Source organism: Euprymna scolopes, chromosome 44 (genome assembly GCF_053919585.1).
Source record: "Euprymna scolopes isolate OS-2025 chromosome 44, ASM5391958v1, whole genome shotgun sequence".
Lineage (NCBI taxonomy): Eukaryota > Metazoa > Mollusca > Cephalopoda > Sepiida > Sepiolidae > Euprymna > Euprymna scolopes.
In genome coordinates this window covers 9,106,814-9,121,022 of record NC_136525.1, presented here as the reverse complement: position 1 = coordinate 9,121,022, position 14,209 = coordinate 9,106,814, and the positions used below count along the sequence as shown (strand labels likewise).

The following is a 14,209-nucleotide window of genomic DNA, read 5'->3' as shown; positions in this document are numbered from 1 at the left end:
GTTTGGGAATTGTTTTGATGGACATTATCATTTCTGCATGGATAAAAATCTGGGAGGTTAAGGTCCAGTGAGTATAAAACCCATTCAGGTGTGTCTTGTTTTATGGCATATCAACCTCTTTTTTTTTCATTTTTCTTAAACTTTTTCTTCTAGGGGATGGGACATCCAACCAGATGTCTGACATTTACCCCTATTTTAGTGAGTCCAACCAAGAGATCTTTTCAGGATTCTAGCCGTCCCTTTCAGTGCAATCGTTTGTATTTCACTTGCACTTGGTTCACCGGGTATGCTTGCTATGTACTTTTTAAAGTTCTTTTTCATAAGCCCAGTTGCTCCTAAAGTTGTTAAATATAATTCTGATGATGATGATGGCGGCAACCTTCTTCCTGATAAGACAATGGTGCACCGCAGCATCTGCTGTGGCTATACAGGTTGAAGCCGGAGTTGCCTTTCCAGATGTAGGCCTGGGCGGATGATAAGAAGACCTAAGTTTGCTCAGTTACCAGGGTCCCTCTCTGGACATAGCAGACAAAGTTCAATGGAAAGGAAAACCAATATGATTGGAGCCAGTCGGAAAGGCGTTGCAGTGCTTCCCCATCCAACTATAACCTATAGGTACAATAAATATTTACCAGCATACCATGTAGAAATTCTATGGAACGAGAAATATATTTTAATCAACAAATGTTTTGATAGAGCAGATACTTTTCTGGATAGTGCAGAAAAATTAGGTTTTTGGACAGAAAAAACAAAAACATGCAAATATGAGTTTATTAACATTTCTATGAAAATTGTGTCCATTATCTTCTTCTCTATATAAATAAAATGAACTCATTTTTTCCCATCTGATTTTGACATTAATAGGATTAAAAATCAAGATATTTCATGCAAATATAATATGCACAAACGGTAGAACAATATCTGAGGTGTGTTATAGGCTTATTATTTCTCAAATTCCTCGATAATCTTATACTTTTTCTGCTGAGAAGTCACGGCCAAAATCGGTTAAGATCAATGGAAGTAGTAAAATATTTTCTCTCTAATAAATTCCTCCTCCCCCTGCCACCACTTAACACCGTTTGGGGATCGTTCACAAGGAACAGTTGAGAAGAGAACACCGGTTTGGCTTCGTAGTTCTTTCATGTGAAGTTATTTAAAATCACTAAACTAAGCTGCAGTGCTCTGTGGCGTAGTGGTTAGCGTGCTGGACAATTCACATTATATTTTCACGTTCGCGCCGACCTACCGTAGTCTTTTTTTTTTTTTTTTTTTTTTTTTTCCTAAACAACTGGAATGGACTTTTCTTGGTGGCCAAACTGTTAACGTTGCAGATGTTTTTTTTTTTTGTTTTTTTTCACACTTTATTTTCCTACTTTTACTCATGACTCCGGGTTTGATCCTTCCTACTTACCTACCATAACATTTTTTAAAACTCCCCCCCCCCCGTCCCAGAAACAAACACTCGGGCAACGACCCAAATGAGATAACTTAATAATTACTAATAAATACCAATTATATTTACAGTGGTATTTGTGGTGGGAAAAGAAACATTGTAATGACGAATTTTCTCTTGAAGCAAGCGTTACCTAATCACTAACCCAGACAATGTATTTATGCATCTATTTGGAAATTCTAATGATTCCTCTTCTAACAGTGAATTTATCTTTCTTAAAATTATGATGGCCTTGGTGGAACGAGAAATTTGTTCATCTCTGATTCTCTCTCCTCTGATCTTGAGCGCGTGGTACAGTGGGGAAAGAGGTGGCTGGTTACCTTTAATGCATCTAAGATCAAGCTCCTATCTCTACATCATAAACGATCTGATCCCCATCTAGCATCAATTGAAATGGATGGTTCTCGTCTATGTTTTGATAAGCTTCTGGGTTTGACCTTTACTCCTGATGTTAAATGGAACACGTACATCAAGTCTGTGGCCAAGGTTGCTGGGAAAATGGTGGGATCCTTCTACCGCTCCAGAAGATATCTCACTAATGATGCAATTCTCCATCTATATAAGTGCCAAGTACGTCCAAAGATGGAGTACTGCTGCCACATCTGGGCGGGAGCTGCTAAAAATAGCCTATCTTGCCTTGACAAAGTACAAAATAGACTTTGTGGCGGATGCCCTTTTCTCTAACCTGCAACCTCTTTCCCACAGAAGAGACGTAGCGAGCCTGTCTTTGTTTTATCGTTACTTCCATGGCAAGTGCTCGTATAAGCTCCAATCTCTGGTCCCCCCTTGCCAATCTTTCACGATAAACACCCGTCTAGCTGAAACCACTGTTAAAAAATTTCCCAAGGTCACTTGAAAAATGGTAAGATCCTTCTATCGCTCCAGAAGATATCTCACTACTGATGCAATTCTCTATCTATATAAAATCCAAGTACGTCCAAGGATGGAGTACTGCTGCCACATCTGGACAGGAGCTGCTAAAAACATACCTTGAAAGAGTACAAAATAGGCTTCGTGGCTTAGTGGGGAATGCCCTTTTATCTTCCCTGCAACCTTTCTCCCACAGAAGGGACGTTGCGAGCCTGTCTTTGTTCTATCGTTACTTCCATGGCAAGTGCTCGTCTGAGCTCCATTCTCTGGTCCCCCCCTTGCCAATCTATTTAAAAAAAACACCCAACTAGCTGAAACCACCGTCAATAATTTTCCCCACTCCTATCTGTGCCTAAATCAAAACGTAGATTCCATGAACAAAGCTTCTTTCTTAGAACTGCACGCCTGTAGAACTCTGTTCCGCTTGCCTGTTTCCCTCCCAACTTCAACCTGGATGTCTTCAAGTCCAACACAAACAAATTCCTGATGAACCGCCCCCCCCCCCGAAGTAATGACACCTTATCAGTTCTCCAATACTATTGCTACACTATCCCTTTGATTACTGTACACACAATAACCCTTAACCCCGAGTGGCCATTGGGCCTTGATAAGTGGTGAACTCCATGTAAAAAAAAAAAAAAAAAAAAAAAAAAAAATGTTGTACAATACCTGTCGAGAGTATGTTAAATTGTTTCAGATATATATTTACATGACCCGTCAGAGGGTAAGAAAATTATTTAATATACGTGTTGTACATTATCCATCCAAGGGATTGTAAAATTATTTAATATTCGTGCTGTTAATAACACGTCCTAGGGAAGTTAAAATTATTTCATACATAATTTGTGTAATTCACATTCTAGGTTAGGTAACATTCTTTTGCTTGAGATAGCAAGTGATATATAGGCATAAAAAATTCCTCTCGCCTAAGAATAACAGATATGTCCAAACTTTTTTTCTCGTTGTTTTATATGGTCCTGAGCAGTTTTCAATATCGAACGGACTCAAATAAGATAAATACATTAAATACTCAGAAAATAATACTGTGCTACATAGTTCAATACAAATAATATAATCACATTGTAAAAGACACAATTTACTCGTTCAGTCGAGCACCTCTTGGCAAAACATGTTCTATTTTTTGCCCTGTTTCTTTCAAATGTTCCCGTTTTTTACATAATGTTTCACCGATTTCTTTCTTTGCTGAGAAACTGTTGCACGTCAAAATTACGAGTTTCTTTCTCACAATAGTACAACAACGATAAAATATTGTTATGATAATTGAAAACGAGGCTTGCGCGAACCTTTTCTAAGCTCACACAAAAACACACAGAGATAGAAGCTTGGTTTCGTGAAAGTTTGGGGAAGTGGGGAGGGGGGGGAACCATACGCGGTACCAAAACTACATAAATAGCATATTTTTTCATAAAAGATAAAAATTAAGTAATAGAAATAAACAGGAGGTGAAAACAGAACAGTTAGAATTACACCATAATAAGTAAACTATAATTACGTCGATTTCAACAGCTGCGCGAGCCTTTTCTAGTCTCGTGCAAAAACACACATTCACATCTCAAGCTATATTACTTGTCACAAACATACGCGCCCACGTCCACACACATACATATATATATATTCACGTCCGCGTACATACACTCACATTTACATGTATATACACACACGCTAACGTACACACATATACTCATACACGCGCACACGTACACACACAGATGGACGACGTCACTTCCTTTCAATGGAAATCCACACTTGCGCAAAGACCACCGGAAACAAGTATAAACCAAAGAGCAATAACCGGCTTCTTTCTTTTTAGGACCAGCTCTCGGGCTGAGAGGTTCGACGAACCGTCGCCTCCCGAAAGGGAGGCGCATACACCACTTGCTACTATGTGGGACAAAAAGCTAACAGACCGTATGTACACATTCACACTCTTTCTCTATCTACTACTGGTCCCTGAGAATACCTTCGCATAGCTGACTGCTAACATGGCGCACAGCTTAACCTCTAAACTTTTCTTTGTCTACACGCTGGACTATCATTCTCATTTCTACTACTCACTCCTCCCACGCGCGAACAAACGATAGTGACCCGAACGCAAGATGAAAACACATTTCCTTTTTTCCTTCTACAATACCAGTCCTCTACAAACGATGGTTACACCTGCGCGGACATGAACACATCTTATATCTAAAACATTCATTCGCTTCATTATTTTCTTGTAGCGAGTTAGGGTATTATTATATCCTGGTCCGTAACAGGCTACATCAAAGGATGGTTACTCTCATTCTTGTACAGGGTTGCCATATTGGCCTTTTAAAACCCATATTTTGCAAATTTGACTTTTTTTTTTGAAGCAGTTTTACCTCCAAAATTGTATTCTGTTTTTAAAAGCGTAATGTATGAGGTGTCTTCAATAAGTTTCCAGACTTTTTTGTACAGGAATTCAAAATTGTTGTAGACTCTTGAAAATTCAGTATGTTATCGTTATACATCTTCTGAGATGACTGACCAAGTCTTACGATTTCAGGTTCACAGATTTCAGATTGTCACAGCTGGTGAATTTAAAAAATGAAATCTGGACACAAGGACACTTTAAAAGAACGATATGCAATAAAATTTTGTTTTTAACTTGGAAAAATGACACAGAAACATATGGAATGCTTCAGACTGCTTTTGGACCATCTTGCATGAATGGAGCATCAGTTTTTGAGTAGCATAAGAGATTCAAGGAAGGCAGGGAGTCTGTGAAGGATGATGAGGTGTGGGAGGAGTAAGGAAGTCAGAACACCAGAGTTTATTGCTCCATCCTTGTCACAGACTATTTGACCAAGATGGGCATCAAGACAGTTCTTCACCATCCCTATAGTCCAGACCTTGCTCCCTGTAACTTTTGGTTATTCCCTAAGCTCAAGGAAAACTTTAGAAGCTATTGTTATGAGGCAATTAAGGAGATAAAAGAGGCTGTGACAAAGATCTTTGACATGCTCACACAAGAGGACATAGGGATTTCCAAGAGTTGTAGGAATCCCGAATAATAAAAACAGAAAGCTGGAACGTCTATGATGTGAAGCTGCAAGAATATAAATGTAATGTGAAGAAGCATCTTGCTGTTCAATTCCTTATGATGTCCCTGCAAGAATGGTCTCAAAAGTAGGCCCTTGTACCAAAGTGCCAATATGGTATATTCGGAGTGAATAATAAAACAATTTAAAAAATCATAGCGCAAGCAATATAGTTAAATAGACAGAAGCATTGAAACAATTGCCACAAAAAAAAAAAAAAATGAAATTAAAAATTGGCGTTAAAAAAAAAATTTGGCATGAAAAAAAAAAAAAATTTGGCATGAAAAAAAAAATTTGGCATGAAAAAAAAAATTTGGCATGAAAAAAAAAATTTGGCATGAAAAAAAAAATTTGGCATGAAAAAAAAAATTTGGCATGAAAAAAAAAAATTTGGCATGAAAAATAAAATTTGGCATGAAAAAAAAATTTGGCATGAAAAAAATCTGGTGTAAAAATAAAAAAATTTGGCATGAAAAAAAAACTGGTGTAAAAAAAAAAAAAAAATTTGGCATGAAAAAAAAAAAATTTGGCATGAAAAAAAAAAATTTGGCATGAAAAAAAAAAAATTTGACATGAAAAAAAAAAAATTTGACATGAAAAAAAAAATTTGACATGAAAAAAAAAAATTTGGCATGAAAAAAAAAATTTGGCATGAAAAAAAAAATTTGGCATGAAAAAAAAAATTTGGCATGAAAAAAAAAAATTTGGCATGAAAAAAAAAATTTGGCATGAAAAAAAACTGGTGTAAAAATAAAAAAATTTGGCATGAAAAAAAAAAACTGGTGTAAAAAAAAAAAAAAAATTTGGCATGAAAAAAAAAAATTTGGCATGAAAAAAAAAAAAATTTGCCATGAAAAAAAAAAAATTTGCCATGAAAAAAAAAAATTTGGCATGAAAAAAAAAAATTTGGCATGAAAAAAAAAAATTTGGCATGAAAAAAAAAAATTTGGCATGAAAAAAAAAATTTGGCATGAAAAAAAAAAAATTTGGTATGAAAAAAAAAAAATTTGGCATGTAAAAAAAAAAATTTGGCATGAAAAAAAAAAATTTGGCATGAAAAAAAAAAAATTTGGCATGAAAAAAAAAAATTTGGCATGAAAAAAAAAAATTTGGCATGAAAAAAAAAAAATTTGGCATGAAAAAAAAAAAATTTGGCATGAAAAAAAAAAATTTGGCATGAAAAAAAAAAATTTGGCATGAAAAAAAAAAATTTGGCATGAAAAAAACTGGTGTAAAAAAAAAAAATAAAAAAGTATAGAAAAACATTAAAATCTTTATTTTCCTACCTTTAACTTGAAGAGGTTAGTCAAGTCCTTTTTGACCAGTTCTATTTTCTTTTGGTCAATCAGTGTTTGTCCCATGTCGAGGGAGTAGCCGAGTGGGTCAGATCCGTGACGCCGGATATTCATTCGTTGCATCTCTAATTCATCATCGCTCTGAAACGATAAAAAATTGTTCCGAGGAATGTGTGCATAAAAAAGAAACAGAAAATTTGAGAAAACACTTCCGAAAAAAAAAAAATAAAAATAAATCCAGAAACTTAGCAAGAAAAGGCTCTGTTAGAAATTGTAAAAAATTGTTCTTCAGATTGTGTAAGTCTGAGAGAGACGTAGTATGTAGTATTGATAAAATTTGATTTTTGTTTTGTTTTTTTGCATACAAGATTTGATGACCGCAGAGAAAGATTAAGTCTTTTATTCTTTTATTTTATAAAGTAACTCATGTATTTCAACCATATGTCTCTTCTTCCATATATGTTGGCACACTGGTTCTCGCCAGATCACCGAAGTTAAGCAATGTTGAGCCTGGCCAGTACTAGATGGGTGATCATTTGGGAAGGCGAAACGCTGTATGTACCGGGATGTAAAATATCAGGTTGGAAAACTATTGCAATCTATCCTTCTCTCAAGAGTAGATGGGTCTCTTTTAAGCCGTGGTAAACAACCCATCTAGTGATGGCGTCACGATAAAAAATACCCTGGTGAAGCAGCGAGTATTCAGCTATGAACAAGATTTGAATTACACTACAAACTCGTGTAGTGAGTTCAATATCGGTTTCGGCCACAAGTTACGTTTTACTGCTTGCCAGGATGACTGTTCTTCAGATCTTGTAATCGCTGATATTTTTTTTTTTGCATACAAGATTTGATGATGTCAGAGAAAGGTTAAGTCTTTTCTATATATAAAAGTGAGAATGTGTGTGCGAGGACACTTCTCAACTTATATACTCAAACTTTTAATCTACGGACTTGAAATTTAATGGTGGATGCTCCAACGAACTACAAGCCCTTGTACCCCCCCCTTGACATAAATACCTCTGATAAACCCGACAAGCAGCAAAATCCCACCCCTACACAGTAGAAATCCTTAAATGTAAGAAAGCCTTCTACTTTAATAATTTCTAACCTAGAACTGCTAGACTCTGGAATTCCCTTCTGGGTTCCTGCTTTCCCAACTGTACCGACATGCAGAAGTTCAAGTGTAATATGAACAGACATCTTGCTGCTCAATTCCCTACATTGCAACTTCTTGTTTTAGTCTGAAAATAAATCTGTAAAATACATTTAAAAATAAGAAATAAAAACGTGTTCAGAATTTTTACATATTTCCTTTTATACCATTCTCCCGCGTATATAGTATTGTTGTCATATCTGAGCTGGTGGAACTGCTACTAGTCTCTTACCCCTGGACAGGGCTCAAAAGAGAGTCGCCAACCTGAAAGGTTTTCACCTAAGCTTCAACCTCTGTCCCATCGACGAAATGTTGCATCCCTCTGCCTGTTCTACAAGTATTTTAATGGTGAATGCTCCGACGAACTACAAGCACTTGTACCTCCTTGACATAAATACCCCTGACAAACAGAATAATCCCATCCCTACACAGAGATCCCTAGATGTAAGAAAGCCTTCTACTCCAATAGTTTCTTCTCCAGAACTGCTAGACTTTGGATTTCTCTTTCGGGATTCTCTTTCCCCAACTATACTGACATGCAGAAGTTCAAATGTAATGTGAACAAACATCTTGCTGCTCGACTCTCCACATAGTATCCCTGTAACTTATGTCCCTGATAGTAGCCCCCTACATCAAAGTGGCACTGTGCCTTGTTTGGGGTGAAAATGAAATTAAAAGAAAAACAAAATATATTACATGAAGCCGAATGTTATAGATGCGTATGGCTAACTTATTAAGTTACAAATCTACTATTATATAAAAGGAACTGTGTGTGTGAGAGAGAAAGTTCCTTATGGACCCTGAAAAGGCTGGGTTGATTTTTTTTTTTTTTTAAATTTGAGACAAATGCACTTTATATGCCTGGCAGTGTTCTTAGATAGGGTTTATATCAGAAAGTGTTTGGTACGTATCGAGAATTGAAAAAAAAAATTGTTTTCAGATGATAGCTTACCAATCTGACGGGTGCCAAGCCTCCAGGCACAGATCTTTGATAGCCAACATTTGGAACCCTGCCTCGCATGCACACATTCTCAAAGTCTAGTGGATCGTAAGCTTCCTCTTCCGAGATGGAGTGACTAAGAAGACTTTTACGGTGACCTGGAAAGAAAAACGTGATAAAAATGTCATGAAAATCAGAAATTAGGATTATTCAAACTAGCGTTCTCATCTTGTATTTTGCTCAAATTATTGTAGCTCTTTTGTTAAAACTGCAAAAGTATTTATCTAAGCTAGCAGGGACGCCCGGTGTAGCCCGGTCGTAAAGTACGCTCAAATATATTTGCAAATTTTGTATATATCATAGTTAACGTTCTATCGATTATTATATATTATAAAGTTGCGATTTTAAAAATATATCCATATGACTTGGGTGCATCAGCTTGAATTGAAACTGTTGTGGTGGCACCCACTCATTTACATATGTCGATAATATTACACATAAATAGCAAGACTCGGTTAGTCTGAGTGTGTGTTAACCAGAAGCCACCGAAGGCCGAGCCGAGAGCAGATATGTTCGCCAGCCAAGACTCTCTTACCTGACAACCATACTGTAAATATACTTTTCCTAATACACTTCTTATTGATCTACCTTTGTTTGTTGAGTCTTCGTTTGTATTGCCTTATACGTTATTTGGTTCAACCTGCAAATATCACAGTTGGCGACGAAGATGAACGTCAAACATAACACTATATATGAATAAAACAGATGTGCGTGTGTGTGAAAATATTTAACCAATAAACTCAAACTATTGGTCACATAACACCGCAATTAAGACTAAATTGGAACTCTTCAACCAAAGAAGTAAAAAAAAAAAAATAAATAAAAAAAAAAACTGTAGATATTTACTTAGTTAAATATCTATAAAAAATATGAATAAAAAAAATGGTCGACTTTTATTCATTTTTTTTTTTTTTTTTTGCAGGTGGAAGATAATTGTATCCTTTACTTATAATTTCAATCTTATTTCTTCCATTTAATGTTATTCCGATATATAGCCTTGTTTTAATTTTTATATATAAAACAGTAAACGTATGTGTGTGTGTGTCTGCGTGAAAATATTTAACTAATAAACTCTTAAACTACTGGCCACATAACACTGAAATTAACAGGAAATAGTAATCATACCCAAGGATGGTTCATCTATACTCCTATAAATTCGTTTTTCTTTTGTGTGTATTGATATTCATATTAAAAACCCTCTTTCCTACTTATTTAAAAAGAAAATACAACTTTCTTATATATGGGTCATGGAATTGAATTCATCTGCATAAGATCTAGCTAATTTGCATATTCTTTTAAACATTCATTTTAATTAATTCCCTATTAGTTGCTTCGGTTTTCTTATGGGATGATCATTTTTAGTTAACTATTACGTCTAATTATATTCATGCAGGTATTCTACATGATTTATACTTGCATAATATTTGCGTAAAAAGTTTATAGTAAACACAAAATTATTTCCATATATATTTATGTAACACCAAAGAGAGGCAGCGTCAGACCATTAGGGTCGATGTGACGCTTTTATTTAACGTTAATTTATCCCGAGCAATATCGGGTAATTGAAAGATAGATGTTAAGATCTTATTCCGGGCAACACCGGTTAACTAAAAGATATATGTTAATATTTTTGTCCCGGGCCGACATCGAAAAAGAAGAAAGACTTTGCTGGCTTCAATTCTGCCAAAGTATTTTTTTTCTTTCTTTCTTCAAAGCATAATTCGATTGTTGACATTTTTTCTCTGATTTGAAGTTGCACATACACATGGGTCAGGTTCAAAAGATGCGCCGACCGTTTGTTGTTGACAAATTCAAGGACACAATTCATGTGTCAGCTAGAACAACAACAGATAGATTATGTTTTTGCTTTGAACTAAAAACTACACACACACGTATTTGTTGGCGTCCCAAAATATATTTGTGACAAATCAAAACAAGGATAAATGATTTCTTTGGAATTAAAATTTCATACATGCATTTGTCGGCTTCAAAGAATGTTTGTCGAATCAAATATTAAATGATTTGGTATGACTGATAAAACCATTTGAACCCAAAATAACATTCCTAACTGTTTCATTCTTAAACCGAATCGCAGTTCTGAAATATAGATCAAGAGATTTTTGCCACCTGACAATTTTCAATAACATATTTTGTCAAGATGTTACAGAATAATAAATTGTTCATTTCCTTTGATAATGACACGTGTCACATCTAAGGGCAGAATTAACAAAGCATTTTTTTTTTGGACGCAGTTTTCTTACTTACGCGGTTATCGCGTATTACGCAGTTTGGAAATTATCCAATGAGAGAAAACTGGTTATTTTCCATCGGGCGTTTTTGATTGATTGGGGAGGAGTTAGAATTATTCTTGGATTGTGGGAGGTGGCCAATTTCTGTCATCAGTCAAATTATCCAATGAGAGAGAATCAGACGATTTGGTTATCGAGCAGATTGGTCGGGAAGGAATTGGGAATTGCCGCCCCGCCCAGTGCTCTACTATATAAAGACTAAGAGAGTCAGAGCAAAACAGAAGAAGAGAGAATCTGGGAAGTTGGAGCAAAACAGAGAGAGAGAGTCCGAGAGTCAAGCCACCTCACCTCTCCTCTCTCTCCCCCCCTCGCCTATTGCCCGATAACTAAAAAGGGTTAAATTAATAGACCTGTGAATTCCAGCAAGGGGAAGCCCCACTTAGAAGTTAAATGCTTGCTTACAAATTCATACTCCAAACTGTACATATGTTTGTATATATTTCTTTTATGGTTTTCTTTTAATACATTCCATATAACCCAATCTCCGGAGTCGTTGTTTATATTTTCAATTCTTTGATTTACTGATGTTTTCATTATTATTTTTTTTACTTGTGAAACTGCTTCTGTCAATGAGCACCCGGTATCCTCCGAAGACGAAATCTCTAGACGATCACAGAAGATCCGGCCTTGTGGACATTGCAGCAAGGACGATTCCACCGGCGGGTTTCATACAGTATGGCTTTTATTCGTACGGATCACCGAAGTTAAGCAACGTCGAACTTGGTTAGTACTAAATGGGTGACCATTTGGGATTTCTAGGTGCTGTATGTTTACTCCGAAGTCTGAAATGGAACACGTACATCAAGTCTGTTGCCAAGGTCGCTGGAAAGATGGTGGGATCCTTCTACCGCTCCAGAAGATATCTCACTACTGATGCAATTCTCTATCTATATAAAAGCCAAGTACGTCCAAGGATGGAATACTGCTGCCATATCTGGGCAGGAGCTGCTAAAAACAGCCTATCCTGCCTTGACACAGTACAAAATCGACTTCGTGGCTTAGTGGGGGATGCCCTTTTCTCTACCCTGCAACCTCTTTCCCACAGAAGAGACGTTGCGAGCCTATCCTTGTTTTATAGTTATTTCCATGGCAGGTGCTCGTCTGAACTCCAATCTCTGGTCCCCCCTCGCCAATCTTTCACGAAAAACACCCGTCTAGCTGAATCCACTGTGAAAAATTTCCCCTACTCTTTATCTGCGCCTATATCAAAATATGGATTCCATGAACAAAGCTTCTTTCTTAGAACTGCATGCCTGTGGAACTGTTCCGTATGCCTGCTTCCCACCTGACTACAACTTGGATGTCTTCAAGTCCAACGTTAACAAATTCCTAATGAACCGCCCCCTTAAGTAAACACTTCATCAAATCTCCACACTAATGTAATGTACTTGCAATAACCCTTATCCCTGAGTGGCTTCCGGGCCTTGATAAGTGGTGACCACTGTGTAAAAAAAAAAAAAAAAAAAAAATTGAAGGTAGTTGATAAAATGTATACTTGATTTATAGAGTCTGACAAAGCTGATCCTATGTAGACTTTAAAGATTGTCTGTTAGAAAGTTTGGGATGAAATTGGAACTGTAGAGCCTCAACGCCTTTATCCATTGTGTCACGTGGCCCCATGGGACAACAACAACTATGGATTGGTTGGTTGTTTTACGGCATATCAACCCTTTTAGGTTATTTAATGCCGAATCCAGTAATTTTGGAGAACAATTTTTTAATAGAGTATATTTATTTTTTTAAGTCGGTTTCTATTTAACCCATAGTTGGGACCCTAACAGGTACTACCACTCCGGGTCAGAGTGGACCTGGGAGCAATGGCAATTAAAGGGTGGCTCCACACTCCCCAAAGCCCGTCATATCCAGGACCACCAACTATGGAAGACAGCAATTACTGGAGATACATTTACAGGACTCAGCATCGTGATTAACCACCTGAAGAAGGCCAGAGAATGAGTTAGCCGAAACGTGGTGAAACAACATCAGCAATAAAGATAACACAAATTATGAAGCCTCATCTCAAACGGATTCCAAAAAAATAAAAAAGATAAAATAAAAAATTAAAAAAATAAATTTGTTGAGTGATTATTTAGTTATCGTCGTTTTCATCCAATTTATTTCTTCACATTTATATCTTACCATTCACACAACAGATTAGTCCTTGTTGTTTGCTTTCAAACTTACTTGTGTGGTCACCTAAGGAATGGCTGGAGAATTTTTCAGATGATTTTCCAATATCTGTCAAAGACATGCTGTCCGATGTGATCAGCAAAGATGGTGTTGACTGGGTATCTTTGATATTGGTCGACCTGTATGGACTACCAGAATTGGTCGCAGAAAGAGAGTAAATGTGCAAGTTTTCGATATTCTCCTCTGGTGCCATTATCTGAAAGTAGAGAGAAAAGAAATTAATATTTATCTATATATTAATACAATAGCGTGTGTGTTATTTTTTGTGTCACGCTTACATCCGGGTCATTTAATTGTTATGTACTTTCATTTCTTGTCATAAATAATTTTACCAAGAATTCTTCATAAGTTTTGGTTTTGATTATAGCTGATCGCACTTAAGTTATCTATTTTTTTTTATAAATAATTCTATCAAGAATTCTTCATAAGTTTTGGTTATGGCTGAAGGAACTATATATATATATTTTTTTTTTTCATAAGTTTTTATTTCGGTCTCAATTCAAGCTAATGCACCCAAGTCATATGGATATACTTTCTTTTTTTTTTGAAATAGCAACTTTATAAACAAAAAAATGCCGAGCGTTCATGCTAGCTTAGATAAATACTTTTGTGGGTTTAACAAAAGAGCACATAGGCACAGATAAAGAGTAGGGGAAATTTTTCACAGTGGATTCAGCTAGACGGGTGTTTTTCGTAAAAATCGATAGAACATTAACCCTATAAAAATAATAAACGAAATCTGCAAGAATTAAAATATTATATTTAAGTGTACTTTGCAACTTTGCCGAGCGTTCATGCTAGCTTAGATAAATACTTTTGTGGGTTTAACAAAAGAGCTACAATAATATCAGAGCAT

The 14,209-nt window shown here is 36.0% G+C and overlaps 1 protein-coding gene across 1 annotated transcript in view; it reads right to left on the bottom strand.

The window, feature by feature from the left end:
- The window catches only part of LOC145268685 (patatin-like phospholipase domain-containing protein 6), a gene marked incomplete in the record, with an annotated part of 200,392 nt that overhangs the window by 89,420 nt on the left and 96,763 nt on the right, over positions 1 to 14,209 (bottom strand). The window contains 3 exon segments of the mRNA XM_080124191.1: positions 6,690 to 6,839; positions 8,807 to 8,952; positions 13,348 to 13,549. Coding sequence (XP_079980317.1) covers positions 6,690 to 6,839; positions 8,807 to 8,952; positions 13,348 to 13,549 — 498 coding nt within the window.